Below are 18,252 nucleotides of genomic sequence, written 5' to 3'. Positions count from 1 at the left end.
GAGATGCTGTGGATGCAGCAGGCCAGCCAAGGGATGCACCGGTGAAGCAGCTGTCTGGGCAGCAACTAGGAAGGCCTGCTGAAGGCAAAGAAAGGAAAAGCAGCTCAAACAACTCTACGACAAGCTAGGTGTAGCCTGAGCTGAAGTCTGGAGGCAGGAACTTTTACTAGAATGAGGTGGGCAGGCAATAAAGCACAAGGGCTCCAGGCTGCGTCTGCAGAGGCAGTAGGCAAGCCCTGAGACACATGAGGTAGTTTAAAGCCCTTTTCCCTTCCAGGTACTTCTGGGTCCACCCCTCTAGGCCTCGGCAGACCAGACCACTGATGAGAGTTGAAGGAATAACTGGGCATCTGTGGGTCTTGGCTTTCTGCTCTAGAGCTCTGGTATACTGATCTCATTTTGGAAATAACAGGAGAGCTTACAACAAAATTTAGGAGCCAAGTATCTGGTTCTTTCTACTGTTTAAAAATGGCAGTTTTAGCCACACTGTGGTGGTACACACCCTTAATCCCAGCACTCGGAGGGAGAAGCAGGTGGACCTCTGAGTTTGAGGCCAGCCTGGTCTACAGAGTGAGTTCCAGGACAACCAAGGCTACACAGAGAAACCCTTTCTCAAAAACAAAAACAACAACAACAACAACAAAACCCAAAACCAAACCAAACCACCACCACCACCACCAAAATACAAAAACTAAACAAGTTTTAGATTTGGTTCTAAGGATAAGGTAGGGTGAGAACAGGGGCTTCCAAAGGAGTCTATTCTTCCAGCAGCCTGGCCTTCGTCCCTCTACCCTTTGAGGGAAACAAGTTAAAGGAGAACAAATGAGAGATGAGAGAACAGGGCATCTTTCTGTTACCTGTCTAAAGGACAGGGGTAGAGTCTAAAGAAGGAAGGCCTTGGTAGACCTGGGTCAGGAGACTGGGCAGCTGGGAGGCAAGTCCCACAGACTGATTTATAGTCAGGACTCTGCCTGGACGAAAACCTGACAGCAGCATTCAAAAGACAACAGTGTGTGGGGTGGGAGGGTGCAGCAGAGGGGAGGAGCACAAGTTTCTGCCCTTTGGGCTTGTGGGATGAGGTGATGGTTAATCCTCATCAAACATTGAGGGTTAAAATAAAACCTGCTTCTCAAACGTCCTGCCCACCTCTCTAGTAAGTCTCCCTGTACTATTTTGCTCTTTTGGCATATTTCTCTGGGGCTATAAAAAGGCAGCCAGTTCTCGAACAGACAAGCATACGTCTGCTGAGAAACTGTGGAAAGGTAGGGATGGTCATATCCCTGTTTCCATTGAGGTAGTTGTCTTTGTCAACATTATGGGAATAGTCGTCTACTCCATCCACCCTCTCCCTCAAAATACAAAAGAACTATCTCTAAACAATGACAACACGGTAACACTAAACATCTTCACATTCTGTAAACTGCAAGGAAATGCATCTGCTGCATTCACACAAAAGCATGTGCATCATGTTGAAGGCCATACATTCAACTCTGTCGTGAAATAAATATATAGAAAAATGAGGTTAAAAACAGACAAACAAACAAATTCTTGTGATGGAGGCAGCTGCTCCACAGTCTCCATCTTGGTCTCTCTGGCTCTTTCCTCTGGAGCCTGTCCTGCCCACCCAAGGCACTGCTGGCACCCGAGGCAGTGCTGGGAACAGGTCACTCCTTCACTGCACTTGTCTTGCAGGAATGCAGCACCACCTTAAAGAGGAGGGGCAGCTGTTCCAGGGGCACATTCACCATCTTTCCTGGATAAAAGGGAAAAAAGGCGTTAGCAGCGGCTACCAGCTAGGGAAGGAAAGCCAGTTTTTCTCTTCTCAGGCTGCTTAATCTCGGTGCAGGACAAAGGTAGGACAAGTATCAGGAGTACCGGCAAGGTCATAAGGGTAAGATAATGTCAGGGTATCTAGGCTCACTCTTCCATATGCTACACTTGTTCTATGCCAGTTAGTTCAAAGCATTGTCTCATTTAGACTCAATGTTTCTGTGATTGCCTTTTACCCCCTTTTACAGCCAAGGCTCTGAAATGGACAGGGAGTCCTACCGAGCTCTTTGTACTATAGGGAACTTGCTTCCTGCAAACTCGCTAACATTCTATAAAACACTGTTCTTCAGTCGGGCGGTGGTGGCGCACGCCTTTAATCCCAGCACTCGGGAGGTGGATCTCTGGGAGTTTGAGGCCAGCCTGGTCTACAAGAGCTAGTTCCAGGATGGGCACCAAAGCTACAGAGAAACCCTGTCTCGAAAAACCAAAAAAACAAAACAAAACAAAACAAAAAACAAACAAACACTGTTCTCCAAAACACAATAACTGATTAATGCAAGTACTAGGGAAGTAGGGGGAAGTTATAGGGGCAAATAAATTTGAAATGCCTGGAGATAAAAGAGTTAGACAGATTTTTTTCACTGATGATTTCTCAGAGCATTAAGCATACAAACAGTGAAAGCAAAATATCTAAGGCTGTAGTTCTCCCTGTCAGTAACTCAGAATGATCTGGAGGGCATTGAGAAAATACTGATACTTGGGCTTCACCCCATACTGATGAATATCTGAATACTCCAGAATGTCTGGAGATGAAAAACAAAAACAAAAATCAAACAACAACAAACCCTACTAAACTAACCAAACCAACCAACCAACCAACCAGCCAAACAAACAAACAAACAACGAAAACACAACAACAACAAAAAGCTGTTTTCAAAAGCTTTCCAGGTGATTGGAAACACGGCCAGGTCCAGTTTCTATCTGCCAGACTGCTCTATGGCTCAAGAAATAGAGAAAAAAATTCTGTCAGACTGACATGTTTGGTGTGGGATATCTGTACACTACATGAAGATATAGTGCTGCGATTGGTTCAATAAAAAGCTGAACAGTCAATAGCTAGGCAGGAGGTATGGGAGGGACTTCCAGGCAGAGAGAGAGGAAGTAGAAGATAATCAAGATGCAAAGGAGATGCCAACTGGAGAGAGGCGGACATACACAATGAAGGAAAGGTAAAAAGCCATGAGGCAAAACATAGATTAATATAAATGGGTTAATGTAAATTATAAGAGCTAGTGGGACAAGCCTAAGTTAAAGCTGAGCTTTTATAATTAATAATAAGTCTCCGTGTTGTTATTTAGGGCTGGCAGCAGAAAACAAAGTCTGATTTTCCTTCAAAAATTGCATTACTTGGGGGATGGAGAGATGGATCAGCAGTTAAGAGCACCGGCTACTCTTCCAGAAACCCTGAGTTCAATTCCCAGCAACTACATGGTGGTTGTCATCCAAAATGAGATCTGGTGTCCTCTTCTGGCAGAACGTTGTATACATAATAAAGAAATAAATCTTTAAACTTGGCAGTGGTGGTGTGTGCCTTTAATGTCAGCGCTTGGGAGGCAGAGGCAGGCAGATCTCAGTGAGTTCAAGGTCAGCCTGGTCTACAAACTGAGTTCCAGGGCAGTCAGGACTACACAGAGAAACCCTCTGTGTGTGTGTGTGTGTGTGTGTGTGTGTGTAAAACTTTAAAAAAATTAAAAAAAAAAGTATTACTGAATTTTACAGAAACAATCCAAGTCTAAACATCATCCCACTGAGTGCTAGACATAGAAAAGAAGAATCCTCATATATGAAGTAAAGCAACAACAAAGAGCCAAGGTTATGCACTGGAACAGACCTACTAATTGTCAAGAGCTTAGCAGAGGGCTGAAGCCACATACAAATTTCCTTTGTAAACACAGCTCTATGGTGCCAACTTATATGGTACAATTCTACAAGACAGAGTTTCTGTTGTTGTTTTGTTCAAGACAGGGTTTCTTTTTGTAACAGCCCTAGCTGTTCTGGAACTAGCTCTGTACACCAGGCTGGCCTCAAACTCACAGAGAAGATCTCCTGCCTCTGCTTCCCGAGTTCCTGGGATTAAAGGCGTGTGCTACCACCGCCTGGCAAAACAAAGTTTTTAAAATTGATATATAACTTGCATATAAAATTCATTATCTAAAAGTATACAGTTCAGGACATGAAGTGGAGATACTGAGCTTGCTTTCCTCATCCACAGAATAGCTGTACACCATAGGTGCTTGGGAAATGGAAGCTTCTCTTTTTTAAGAGGAAACACTAACTTTCTATTCAAACACAATTTTTCTGGTAATGGGCATCTATGAGCCTTGTCATCTCAGCCTGTCGCAAGCTTGGAGAAGCACGGAGGATCCTGGACCCAGAATATTACCTGCAATGTACCGGATCTCTGGCAAGCACATCATAAGATCAGGAAAGCGATTTGGTTGATGTGTGTATTTATATTCAGTGAAATCCTGACAAATGTACCAATACCGCTTATTCAGTTGTTCCAGTTGTGAGGCACTGGTCAGACCCCTGATATCTGCAAACAAAACAAAACGAAATAAAAATCACACAGGGAACAAACAGGATGGTAAACACCAGATTTTTTTTTAAATGAGACATTATTAAACACAGTCATAAAAAAGATCTTTTTCTCCTTCTAATGTGGAGAAAGTAAAATCCAGACTCAGTAAATAAGATAAAAATAAATACAAAAAGGGACCCACAAAGAGCTGTCCTTTGTCTGAGCCCTAAGTGCTGAGCTGGTTATCTCCACATTACATCGAGGTCTTAATACAGGGTATGGTGGCACAACCAGGCACGAGAGAACATGGAACAAGGGGCTAGCTCTTTACCCAACAATACTTTGAACTGGAGGTTATCAGAAACATTGGTGATACCATCTCCAGCGTCCCTGTGTTCTTACCATTCTATCTTGATTGTAAGTATGCATGTCTCTATTTAAAGTACAGAAGATGAGTAAAGCATACTGTATGTAAATCCTACCCAGTCTTTGAGGTCTGCACAGTTCTCCTCCTCTAAGAAGTTGCTACTTATCTTCCCCACATGCAGTACAATTCATGTGTTGAGTTCTATTGGAGTGTATACTCTTCAGGGACCTGGTTTGTTTTTTTTCTCCTCCTTCCTAACCCCTGCTAATATCTTTAATATATGGTACAGGGCTTGGCTAGAGAAGGCATGTAGGTCACCTGATAAATGCATGATGATATACAGACAGGAGTAGGAGCCTGCCAGTTACTAGAGGGCAGAGTGGGGAGCAGTGATAACAAGGCAGGCATGATCAAGAGTCTCTGGATTGGAAAACTGAAGATAGTAAGACAGCACTTTTCAAAGTCACAGGGAACAAAACCACACAGGCCCACTCTGGGAATGGGACATTCATATACTACTTTTGATAAAAACAAAACAAAAAACAAGAACACACCAATTTTCCTATATATATATATATATTGATTACCAGCAACTACCACGCGTTACTTGTTGGCGATGTGCCCAACCTGACTAGACTCTTCTAACAGAGGAGGAGTCATGTGCACCAGCACTCTTCCTGGAGCAGCTGCCAGCATGTCAACCACCGCTTTATCGCCAGCAGTTTCATCAGTCACTCCGCTCTTTTTCAGCTGCTGGTAAACTTGGTACATATTTTAAATGACGCATGTTCTGTCCTTGGTGTCTGTGTTTAAATGCATTAAAACTGACTAAGCAAAGCGAATCCTCTTCCTTCCTCTGTGAGTTATAGAGATTGTGGCATTTAGATTTCAAGAGAAAAATCCAAAGCTTTCCTTACACTGCAGAGGATCAAGTAGGGTGATGACTAGGGGGAGCACAGGGCCTTCCAAGACTGATGATCATGCGGAGTAACAGATTCTGTGACAGTCCTGGAGGTGGGAGGTGGGGGTGGGGCAATGGGGAATTGTACATGTGTGACACATAAAACAAACTCCTGTCTTCACCCACCACCTACTCACCTTGATTCAGGAAGTTAATTGCTTTCATGCATGCATACTCCTCATTGCTGACCTTCAGCTGATGGAACTTGTGATATAGGTAGATAAGCCGTTCAATCACCTCCATCCCTTCATCACTAAATCTAGACAACAGATAAAGGCTTTTATCTGGGGTGCCAATACGAGCAAAGGCCAGTAAAGGGACACAGAGGTTATCTATGATAGGAAAGAAACGCCACTTGGGGGAAATGTCACCCACAGGAAAATCCATGCTCTGTTTGGCAGCCAGTGTAGATTCTGCAAGATGCTGTTTCCAGGGTTGGGCAGAGTCAAGTAAAACCAGGTTCAAATCCAACTGTACCACACAAAGCTCTGAGAATTTAGGAGGGTTATTTAATCCCTGTAAGCTTTGAGATCTCCCTCTGCAAGATGTTTACCTGCTTATGCTAAAGGAAATTTGGGATAGAAACTGAGAAGAATGTGACAATATTAAGATAGAGCTTTTGTCTGTATCAATGACAGCTGCCATGGCGACTTTATGAGAGCCGCAGTCGCGGTGTGGAAAACACTTCTAGTTCTGTTCATTTAGGTTCACTATTTCTAGCAAGGCTAAGACAATATACAATACAACAATCTTACTGGCGTCCCTGACTCAGTCCTGGGGAAGAAACACTTGCTGAGTTTTTCCACCACAGGAGCCTTGTGCTGAGCACCTTCTATCCATTCTTAACCCTATGAGCGACGGGAAACAATCACTACATCAACACAAGAGAAGAAACTCAAGTTCAACATGGAGAATGGACTGGCCCACCAACACACAGCCAGCTATTGGTGCGATGAGAACCTGGACCCTGGGCTAGCTTCCCAAAGCTCTTCCAGTCTCTGTTGGTCTGCTTATGCAGAACAGACCAGACAGGTTTCTCCAGCTATTTACATGTAACTCCTTTCCACCTGATGAATTCTTACATGACCCCAGGGATATGGGTAATAAAATAGGTATACAAATCCAACATTAATAGTAAACCATAGTGAAATTCATCTTATTCATTTATATGTTGGTGTATATGTGTGTGTACATGTTCATGTATGTGTGTAAGGGTAGAGGTTGACACTGGGTGTCTTTTACTATTGTTCTCCACTTTATATTTGGGGATAACAGTCTCTAGTTGGATTTGAACCTCACTACTTGGCTAAACTGGCTGGCCAGCAAGTTCTGGGATCTGTCTACCTCTGCTTTTATTCAGTGCTATGGTTATAAACATTTCCAGATTTTTATATGAGTACAAGTACCTAAACTTAGGGGTCCTCCTACTTACATAGCAAGGATTTACCTACTAAGCCAGTCCCAGTAAATTTATTTTAAGACAGCCTTTTGGCATGTAATTTTATCATTTACTAAAGATAAAACCAAATTTGCAGACTAATGAGATGAATATGCTTATTACTTTTACATGAAGAATTAAGTTGCATCCAAGTATTCAACACTGCAGGACACACATCAAAGTTTATCAGAGTTAGTTAGTTTGTTTGTTTCTTTCTTTCGACAAAGTATTATCATCTATAAAGAGGTGGTGGTGGACCAGTCACATGAGGAGCAGCGGCAGGTCACCGGAGGCCTGGGTGGGAGACAAACAGATAGAAACACTATGTATGCAGAGAGAGTTTGGGTATAGAGTCTATTTAGTGGGTTATGGAGGGGAAAGAGAAGAGGAAGGGGGGGAAGGGGGAGAAAAGAGAGAGGCAGAAGCAAACAGAAGAAGGGCAGATGGCGGGGTGGGGGGAGGGAAGGAGAGAGGGAGAGGGAGAGAGAGAGAGAGACCAGGTGGCCAGCAGATTATACAAAGTCTCACCATATATCCCTGGCTGGCCTAGAACTCACTACATGAAACAGACTGGTCACAAATTCAGAGCTCTGACTGTGTGTGTATATATAATATATATATATACATATTATATATAATATATATATGTATGTCTATATATCCATATCCTCCTATAAAAGTATATTAATCAGAATCTCCTTTGCTCATGTGTGGCAAGGCTCAGAGTGGTCACCAGCTGTGCTCCTGACATAAAGGCCCTTTCACAGGAATTCTTACTTTCCTGACAACTTGTGAGATGAACCATATTTCTGTATTATGATAAGGGTGTAGAAAGAGGTGACTCTCTCAAAGTTACATAGTAAGAAAATCTTCCCCAATCCTGTCAAATTCTTAAGTGCTACCTGAAAAAGGCTGCCACATGCTATCCTGTGAAACCTTAAGAGCTTTATGTTCCCCCAGCAACTCATCCTGGGACTTGACCCTAGGAGGTGATGGGTATTTCTGCATAACTAGCATGATGTGCCTTCAAGGAAGCAGCATGGCTAGGGGTGGAGACCACTCCTCATAAAAGTACTTGCTGGCTACTTAAGTTCTTGAGAGAGAAAGGGCCTCAATGGTGGTTCCCTGTAGTATCTGCATGGAGGAGTTGTGATATGCTGAGGTGGGACATAATAAATAAGACGGGGCAGGGGACGGGGACGGGGGACGGGGGGGGGAACGGGGGAGAAGACGGACAGAGCTGACATCTGTCTGGTGGTCGAGCAGTGCAGGAAGTACAAATAATGCTCTGTCTCTTAATCAGCCCCAGACCTCACTATGGCACGGCAGGACCTGCAGGTGTGTGGCTATCATCCAGACTCTTGTTCAACTTTATGGCTTTGAGTGCTGATAATTTGTAGACAGGGAATACAGGGGCGTCAGAACTGTGGAGTGGGCAGATGTGGAGGAGGAACGGCTGGAGGAGAAAGCAGGCCTGTGGAACAGAGAATAGCTCTGTTTATCAAAGGGTGGGATGCGGGTGTGGAGGAAAGCTTTGCAGCCAAGTTGTGGAGACTGAGTGGGGACCACTGCCAAGGAACTATGATGGCTGCTTCTTGTAAGGTATTTGAAGAAGGGGTGTGCTGTCCCCAAGAGAAAGAGCAGGGCTTGGGCATATGTACAGGCCCAAGCACTTCAGAGCTCCTTTGTGTCCTCTAGGCCAAGACAGCCAGGAACAGATTTGGCGCTGCCAGCTCAGCAGCCTCTGTTCCACAGGCCTGCTTTCTCCTCCAGCCGTTCCTCCTCCACATCTGCCCACTCCACAGTTCTGACGCCCCTGTATTCCCTGTCTACAAATTATCAGCACTCAAAGCCATAAAGTTGAACAAACACACCCATTCTTCTCTTAGGTTCCTATCACACAAACATTCTAGGACAAAGAAAACATTCCTGCCAGGATCCCCCAAACCACTGGACCATTCAGTCAGCAATTGAAACTGACACTATGTAAGTTATATGCCAACAAGGGGCAGAGAGGAACGGCTCTCTTTCCCATTCATCTCAATGTACCCTCCTCGGCAGCAGTCAGCAGCAGCCACCTTCACATCCACATACAAGCCAGATTACAGCTCCAGGATGCGTTCTACAAAGTCCTTCCTTCTAAGAATCTGGGATAAGGTAATGGCAGAGAGCTCTGACTTTTTCTACCTTTGTAGCCCTGCATTTTCTTCACTCTGAAATTCAAGGTCCTTATATCTAAGTCTCATAGGATGGCAGCAAGGACTCAACAGCAATGTAAGTAATAAACTGGTGCAACAAATTCCATTGATCATTACACATTCACAGTATCACTATCATTGTCATTCTCCTGTAATAAGGAGAGAAAAGACTGTTTCCTGAGCTTGAGAACTAGTCAAAAGTGCCCATTAAAGCCCATCTAACTCTAAGCATTTTCTCCAGGGAGTGAAAGGGTGTTGATTAGGGCTGGGAGCAGTCCCCGGCTGGTGCTACAATCTGCTTTAAATCACAATTGTCCACCTCTGTGTCTGATAACAGTCTGATGAGGAGTAGGCACCATAAACTTGATTCAGTTAAGAAGAGAAAAGGAGCTGGTCGTGCATCATCTGGGAAGCCTTTTCCTGACAGCAGGCACTCACACTCAGGAGCTGTGAAGAAGCAAAGACTGCCTAAGGGAGTAGGAGTAGTGCAGCAAAGGAAGAAAGAGCTATGGCCAATTAGACGATACACCCTGGGGACGCTTGGCAGTGATTAACCTGACTCCAGAGGCTCAACTTCCAGATCTTATGACTTCACAGGCACCCAAGTCAAACACAGAGTGTCTTATGTCCCCCATCATGTTCTTCCTTGATGCTTCGTCCTGGCTAAGATAACTTGTGCCCACTTGCCTAGCAACTACTCACAGCTTTCCTTACTTACAGACATCCTGCTGACGCCTTGTCTTTGACACTGCTAGCTTGGCGTTGTCCTCTCTTTCCATATCACTGTTCTGTCCTTCAGGCATTCTCTGCCTTTCCATGGACACAGAGTAGCCTCTTGCTCAACCATGCTCTAGTCTTAACAGCCACAGAATGCTTTCTCAAATGTAAACCACCCAAGTAATTCCTGTGGTGCAATGCTGCTAACACAATCAAATCCAAAGTTCTCTCTCTGGTTTGTTTGTTTGGTTTTGTTTTTAGGCAGAGTCTCACCATATCCCAGGCTGTCTTGGAACTTGATTTGCAGAGTAGGCTAGCCTTGAACTCAGGGATTCTCCTGCCTCTGCCCAGTTCTGGGACTAAAAGTGTGTGCCACCATGTCCAACTCTTCTAGGGTCTCTCTGTGTAGCACTGAAACTTGCTCTGTAGACCAGGCTGGCCTGGCCTGTCTTCATCTTGCTCTCTATACTGTATTTGGAATATTCTCTCTTCAAAATGCAGCTCAAATGTCTGTTCTTGTGGTAAGCCAAGTATGTAAGTACAGCCCTCTTTCCTTAGTCTGGGTTTGAATAGTCCTTATATCCTCCTCAATATCCTTCAATATGACCTCGCATTGTAGATTATATTTGTTAATATAAAATGAGAACTGGGACTCTCAGAGTCAGAAACCATGTCTAAGTTGGGTGTGGTAGTACATAGGTATTATTGAAGCTACTCAGAAGACCAAAGCAGGAACATTCTAAATTTGAGGCCTGCCTGGGAAACTTAGTGAGATCTTATCTCAAATTAAATGAAACATAGATAGGGATTCTATCTCAGTGGTAGAGTACTTATATAGCACGTGTAAGGCCTTGGGTTTAAATCTCTGGAACCAGAAAGGAAAGGAGGGAGAGAAGGGAAAAGGAATGACATGGTTTGTGTTCCTAGAATCATGGCCTCCAACAACTCCTAACACATGCAGTGCCTGGAAAACCTAGAGGCTGATTTCACTGCTGCTACAGGGAGTCCATCCCAGAGAAGACGGACTCAGAGAAGAGCCAGTAGTTCCCAGAAAAAAAGGGAGACAGGTCTCCCTGAGATCAGATATATAAACCAACAACATTACAGCAAGTTTACTGCTGTCCACACAGCCCTTCAATCCAGAGTTATGATCTGGAGACAGAAATCAGATGGAAACAATGAATTAGAGGCTCTAGACAAGGGATCAGGTCATCTGTAAAATTAGATGGGTCTGTTTATAGGATAAAAATGTCAGGTAGGTGCACCCTGAAGCCAGTAAGCAAGGAAACACTAGAAAAGCAAAAGAGAGCCAGTTCCCAGATTCCCACTCAGCTGTGCACAAACTCCTGAAGGTCTTAAAGCTTTGCTCCCTGCTTAAGTGTTGCTTTGTTTTATGTAAGGCACAGGATGCACCCTAGTCCTGAAAAGAAAATTATGGGAGTTGGTACCCTATCTCCTCCACATCTCATTTATTCTTGTTCTGGGTACCTTTAAGTTGTATGACTTATATTATTTAAACTGTCCAAAAAAAGGTGATTTACTGAAATGTTTAACTGTGAGTTAAGCTACATAAATTATTTCACATGAATAAATTAATAATCCAGAAAAGTTATTGAAACAGATACTTGTTTTTGTTTTTTTGAGACAGGGTTTCTCTGTAGCGTTGGAGCCTGTCCTGGAACTAGCTCTTGTAGACCAGAATGGCCTCGAACTCATAGAGATCCGCCTGCCTCTGCCTGTTGAGTGCTGGGATTAAAGGCGTGTGCCACCAACACCTGGCTGATACTTGTTGTTTTAATTTGGAAGTTAGAAATGAAGAGTTTTCCCTTATTTTTTCCCTAGGTCTTCAAAGAATGTGACTAAAATAGTTCATGGACAGGTTATAGAAGCAGCAGGGAGGAAAAAGGCTGTTCTAGAGGAGGTCAGAAGACGCTGGTTAGTCAGAAGGAAAACCTATGGCAAAGAACAGCCAGGAGACCTGTTTGGGTCAGTCCTGTGCTCTTAACATCTCATCCCACCTCAGGTACCACATAAGAGCCTAAGCAGTCAGGCAGAGGGCAGGGGATGGGGACGGGAAGCTATGGGACAAGCTCAAGACCAGGCTCTAGATTAAAATCTAAAACCTTTAAGGGTCAGGTTCTCTGAACTTCAACTTTCTATCTATAAACAAGCACACAATGGCGCTTATGTACTATAAGTTGTAAGAAAGAATCAATATAAAGTTGCCTACAAATGATACCAAGCTGACTCACAAGTCTAGAGTCCCTTCCCTTGGGGGTCGAGTTAAGATTTTTGTTTTTCTCAGGTATATCATCCCACTAATGCAGACATAACATTAAAGCAACAGCTTAGCATTCTGCCAATCTGACTGTGTGACACTTATTCGTCACCCCTGCCTTGTTGGAGAGATACCTACTCTATACACAGAACCTGTGATTTGGACAATGACAGGACAGTATTAAAATCCAGGTCCATGGGATTTAATGTTCCCCTTTGGAGACTATGTAGCCTTGCCTCACAGGGAGGATGATGGCTTGGTTGCTCAGGATGTCCTCCTCAGTCAGCAGCTCTCACCTGTGTAGCTCTTCATCAGACGGCGAGTACTTGGCAGTGACATCAGCCAGCTCCCCAAAGATCTGCTTGCTATAAACTGTGAGGGAAGAGAGCAGGATCAATTCCTGCCATGTAGAGCTCAAGAGGCACGTGTAATCCTTGATTGAGAGCTCGCAGAAGAAAGGCAGCTTCTTGATCCAGGCAATTTGTCTAAAGAGCAACTCGTCGGCCAGGCGGCAAAGCAGAGCAAACAGCTCTGCTTGTGTCACAGCATATCTGGAGGTAGGGACAGGACAGAGAGTGAGGGTAGGAGCAAAGGAGGGAGGGTATTCCTCGAAGGCACAGTATGTCCTTGGCAGTAGGGCCCTTGCCCTTGACCACCGATTTCCAGTTTCACTCAACTTCTTATAAAGGGGTAGGGCTGGAGTCTGCAAAAAGCTGGGATGGGAGTGGGGGGCAGTGATATGATTTTCTGAGAAGAGGCTGCTGAGAGAAAAGGAGGTTTAGAAACTTGTGGAATTATGAGGGCTATCACTCTTAATGCTGGTGTTCTCTAATGTTTCATGCCCTAGAAGAAATTCTTACTCATTCCTGCTCTAGTTTTGGTAATAAAAATACTAATGTGGTGGGTCTGGAGCATACCTAGTATGAGGAACAACAAGCACACATACAAGAAAACAGAAACAAAACACAAAGCCAAACAAATCCAAGGGCCAGACTGCTGCAGAGAACAGGCATACAGAAAACCTTTCCTGTCCTCACTGTGCCCCCTGGTGGTGACAGTTCAGGAACCAGAGCTGCTCAGCCTTACTAAAAAGCTATTTCTCAGCTCTAGCCCACAGGGGCCTTTGAGTCTCACTCAGCTTTATTCCTCTCAAGGTCCTGGGTCCCCTTGTCATCCTCTTCCTCATTCCTTACATATAAAAGCTCTGGGGGATCCTTCCTTCATGTATTTAAGTCTACTCTTCTGAAACTGGAGCCCAGCTGAGGATCTTAGGATACCTTTTGGGAGGCCTAAGGACTCTAGCAACCCATGTTCTCTACCTAAAAAGTAATGGGTGCAAGAATGGGTGGCCCAGATGATGAACTATGCAGCACCCAAATAGAGCCAAATGCAGACTGAGGTATCTCTTCCACCATTCAGGTCTGTACCAAAGGGTGCCAGTCACATGCCAGTGGTTACTAATGTGCATGTTGGCTAGGTATATAGACAGGTCACAACCGATTAGGGTTTGAATGATTTAAAAACCTTAGGCCTGATGTAAAGCTTATTTCTGACACAAAACCAACCATTTCAGGGCTTGGTTTACATAGACCCACAAAGAAATGAAGGCTCTTCAATCCCAGTTTCATAGGAACTAAAAAGTAAGCTGAACTCTCTGAGAAAAGATGCTTAAGGAAACATGAGGGACCAATGCCTTCAGTGACAAAGCTGGGGGGATATAACTGGTGCATGGTAGGAACATTTTGAGACTAAAGGGCCCAGCATGGCAGAATTTACTCACCCGTCTTCAATCAACATGGGTGTGCCCAACGGCTCCAGGTCTTCGGCTGACATCAGCTGGTGAATCAGACTGTAGGACTGAGGGTCCAAGCTTCGAGCTTGTGGGGGCAGAAGTGGTGAATGGCCAGAATAGCTAAAAAGGTGTGGTATGTATTGATAATGTGGAGGCACTGACATCCCCATGTACTGATCCCTGAATGTCATAAATCCATTTAGTTCCACAGACCTACTGGAGAGAAAAACTTCCCATCAGGAAAAGACATGGCAGGTTGAGTACATGCTCAAAGGAATAAGATAGCCGAGGAGTTCTCTGGTCATCAAGTCATGGGACAAAATTAAAGATCACATGCATGTCTGTCTACCCATTAGATTCCAGCCATGAGACACGGACTCTGTGAGGGTACAGAAGCGTGGGGCTCACCATTGGCAAACTCAGTGACCAGCAGTATAGGAGATATAAATAAATAAGGATTGGTTGAAGTCTTTGTCCTGATGTCACAACTAGCACCTCAGTCATGCTAGGTAGGTGCTTGGCCATTGTGCTCTATCCTAGTGCTCTTCTACCTTCTAATATTATACTTGAGATCCTGTCTCTAGGGCTAGTTGCCAGGGCCAACCCTAAATTCATTCTGTAGCCCAGGCAGGTTTTGAAGTTGTCATCCTCCTGCCTCAACTTCCTCGATAGTTGAAACAGTAGGTCTTTACCACCAGGCCCAGATTGAAAGAGTTTTTAATGTATACCAGTAGACTATTGTGACAAAAATGTGTGTTTATATTGTTGTTTTACTGTTAGGAAAACAAAGGCACAGGGTAGGCTAAATGGACTTAATTAGTCCAAAAACCAAATCTAGTACCTGGCATGAAATATAGTCTGAGGTCCTTAAGTTCCTGATCCCTAAAAAGAAAGAACAAGGGAACAAATAATGGAATAAAAAGCTCTAATTGAATATGAAGAGGAAGGCAAGCTCTTCCCTGTTTCCTCTCTTTGGGAGAAATCTAATCATTTTTCTCAACTGACAAAGAAGTTACATCTGTTTATTTATATTTCTCTTGACGCACGTGTGGAGCTCTCCTCTTCCACCATGTGGCCGGGCTTGGCGGCAGGTGCCTTTACCTGGTGAACCATCTCCCCAGCCCATTATTTACCATATTGAAGATCATTTAGCTTTTCCTAGATGTATCTCCTATCACTGAGTTTGGCAAACTATAGTTTATAGGCCAGACCTAGCCTAAGACCTATTTTTGGTAAATTGAGTTTTTTATGGGAAAAAAGCCACACTCACTGTTTTATACATATGGTGCGTGCAGCTTTTGAGCCACTAAGGCATAGTTGGGGTGCTGGGACCCAGGCCAGACGTAGAAAGTTTAAAATAGTTACTATATGGCCTTTTAAATTTTTGTTTGTCTATTTGGAAACAGGCTCCCTATGTAGTCCTGCCTGTCCTAGAATGACCTTTTATAAAAGGAGGATTTCTTTCTTTTATCACGTGCATATATGATGGTGTGTGTGTGTACAGGCCTAAGATTTATGTCAAGTACCTCTCTCAATGGATTTCCACCTTATACTTCTGAGACAGGGTATCTGAAAAGACCTGGAGCTTATAAATTCAGTTAAATTAGCTGGCCACTGAGCCCCAGCGGCCACAGCCTCCCTAGTGCTAGAAGGAAACAAAGTCTATATAGTCCTCACTGCACCTGGTTTTTATGTGGGTGCTGGGGATCCAACCTGGGGCCTCATGACTGCAGAGCAAGCACTTTACAGCCTGAGCAGTCTCCACAGGCCCTACTGTGTGACATCTTATTCTCATTTATTATTTATTTATTTTTTAAAGAGTTATTTATGCTGGGCAGTGGTGGCACACGCCTTTAATCCCAGCACTTGGGAGTCAGAGGCAGGCAGATCTCTGCCAATTCGAAGCCAGCCTGGTCTACAAGAGCTAGTTTCAGGACAGCCAGGACTATTATACAGAGAAGTCCTGTCTCAGAAAACAAAACAAACAAAAAGATTTATTTATTTATGTATATGAGTGTTCTGTCTGCATGTTTGCCTGCACTCCAAAAAAGGTCATCAGATTCCATTACAGATGGTTGTGAGACACCATGTGGGTGCTGGGAATTGAATTCAGGACTTCTGAAAGAGCAGTCAGTGCTCTTAACCTCTGAGCGATCTCTCCAGAGATTTCAAGAAAATATCTTTAATTCTTATCCTATATGAAAGACTTCTGGGGCAAGGAGCCCTCCATTATAGCTAAAAGCTATACTTACAGCTATTAGCTAACTTAAGATAGCACAATTGCCTCAAGAGGTTTTTTTAAAGATTTACTTATTTATTATGTATACAGTGTTCTGCCTGTGTGTGTGCCTGCAGGCCAGAAGAGGGCACCAGATCTCATTATAGATGGTTGTGAGTCACCATGTGGTTGCTGGGAAATGAACTCAAGACCTCTGGTGAATAGCCAGTCTTCTTAACCGCTGAGCCATCTCTCTAGCCCCTGAGACTTTAATCTTCAGTTCCCCAATAACACTGACTCTCATGAGTCAGAAAACCTGTGAACTCAGTTCTGTAAACAGTGTATTAAAATGTTATTCTGCAAACTGAAGCCTATGTAGGCACGCACAGAAGTTGTGCTTATCAGTCTGAAAGAGACTGATGACATTTTGTTTTGGTCTTGGAAGAAGCCTGGGCTTGTACCATCCTGGTCCCCAAGAGCCTGGCAGAGGAGCACTCTATCAGAAGTTCTTTGGAGGGCGACTTGCTGGGTGGTTCGCAGATGATGATATTGGGCTTGCCTTTAGTTTACCTGGATGACAATGTGGAGCCTGGCGAGGGCTGGTTGCTCTCTGAAGCCCTGTTCCCCGGGGAACTGTGGTCGCTGTCACCATGGTTGCTCCAGTGATTGGCTTCTTCCTCAAACTCTTGTCCAGACATGATTCTTTCAATCTCTTCTTCTGATATCTTTGACAAGAAATGGACACATGTTACATCTGATACTGTAGATACCTCCTGTTGTCTCTCATACTCTTTGGAGTTCCTTGGCTATGCCCAGTATATCTGGACACAATCTTTGACTTTTCCCTTGCCCATTTACCCTATCTTCCAGTCACAAAGTCTATTCCTCAACTCTTGTCTTTGTGTCCTCACTTTCCTAACTGAAACTTCATTCTTCAATGACAATCCCCTATTTGCTCTACCCAATAATGAATGTTATCTCCTTTGTAAAATTATCTAACATTATTTACTATTCATAACTATATGGATTCTGAGAAAAGAAGGGCAGCATCATGGTTAATAGTATAAATTCAGGAAGTACACCATCTTTTGTCAAATCCAGACTTCTGGAACAAACTTGGTAAAGTTACTGAATTATCTCATGTGAAGTATGTTCATTAGTTTGGTAGATAGAACAAAATCCACACCTCACTGGATTCTTGAGGATTAATCAATTCAGATACTTAGAAAGGGGACTAGTAAGAATAACAATTAAAGAAGCACTGAGAGTTACAATATCATCATCTTTGGGTTGCTTTGTTTGAGACAGGTCTTGTTACAGTGCTCAGGATAGCCTTAAATTCCTAGGCTCAATAAGTCCTGCTTCAGTCTTTCAAGTAGCTGAATCTATAGGAGTGTGTCACCAAACAGGGTTGTCATTGTTACAGAACACTCATAGTAACATATCATTAGAAGAAGTGTATAATAAGTGGGTATTAAGTACGTGGTGTTCACCTGGTAAGAAATGACATGTACTTTCACGTGGATTTTCTTTTTCCGGGCAGTGGTGGTGCACACCTTTAATCCCAGCATTTGGGAGACAGAGGCAGGCATAGCTCTGTGAATTCAAGGTCAGCGTGGTCTACAGAGTAAGTTCCGGGACAGCCAGCCAGGATTATTTCACAGAGAAAACCTGTCTCCAAAAACCAAAAACCAAGCCAAACCAAGCAAACAAAAACAGAAAGAAAAAAAAAAAAGAATATCACCTAGTCTATTACTCTATTAAATAAAACTTGGAAGAAATTACAGCTCACATAAGTCATACTGTGTGCACCTAGATGTGGACAGGGGTATGAGGAAGAAACAGAAATACACTAGAACTTAGCCCAGTACTCTACAGGAAACTGTATCTTCTATACAGTTTCTAACTTAGTCAACACAGAGCAGACAGAGT

The 18,252-nt window shown here is 43.7% G+C and overlaps 1 protein-coding gene across 3 annotated transcripts in view; it reads right to left on the bottom strand.

Moving 5' to 3' along the window:
* Positions 1–586: 586 nt before the first annotated feature.
* The window catches only part of Nr6a1 (nuclear receptor subfamily 6 group A member 1), a 163,209-nt gene continuing 145,543 nt past the window's right edge, over positions 587–18,252 (bottom strand). Inside the window, exons 6-11 of one of the 3 annotated variants that reach the window (XM_041674742.1) lie at positions 16,891–17,045; positions 14,091–14,318; positions 12,607–12,861; positions 5,817–5,938; positions 4,214–4,366; positions 587–1,753 (exon numbers count right to left, since the gene is read on the bottom strand). In XM_041674742.1, the coding sequence (XP_041530676.1) occupies positions 1,665–1,753; positions 4,214–4,366; positions 5,817–5,938; positions 12,607–12,861; positions 14,091–14,318; positions 16,891–17,045 (1,002 nt within the window). In that variant the 3' untranslated portion in view covers positions 587–1,664. The remainder of the gene's footprint in view (positions 1,754–4,213; positions 4,367–5,816; positions 5,939–12,606; positions 12,862–14,090; positions 14,319–16,890; positions 17,046–18,252) is intronic. The other 2 variants (XM_041674743.1, XM_041674744.1) reach the window with 2 other exon arrangements.

The sequence above is a fragment of the Microtus oregoni genome, unplaced genomic scaffold (genome assembly GCF_018167655.1).
Source record: "Microtus oregoni isolate MIOR12 unplaced genomic scaffold, Mior012 000025F_ref0000491, whole genome shotgun sequence".
Classification (NCBI taxonomy): domain Eukaryota; kingdom Metazoa; phylum Chordata; class Mammalia; order Rodentia; family Cricetidae; genus Microtus; species Microtus oregoni.
This window is presented reverse-complemented; position numbering and strand designations above follow the sequence as displayed.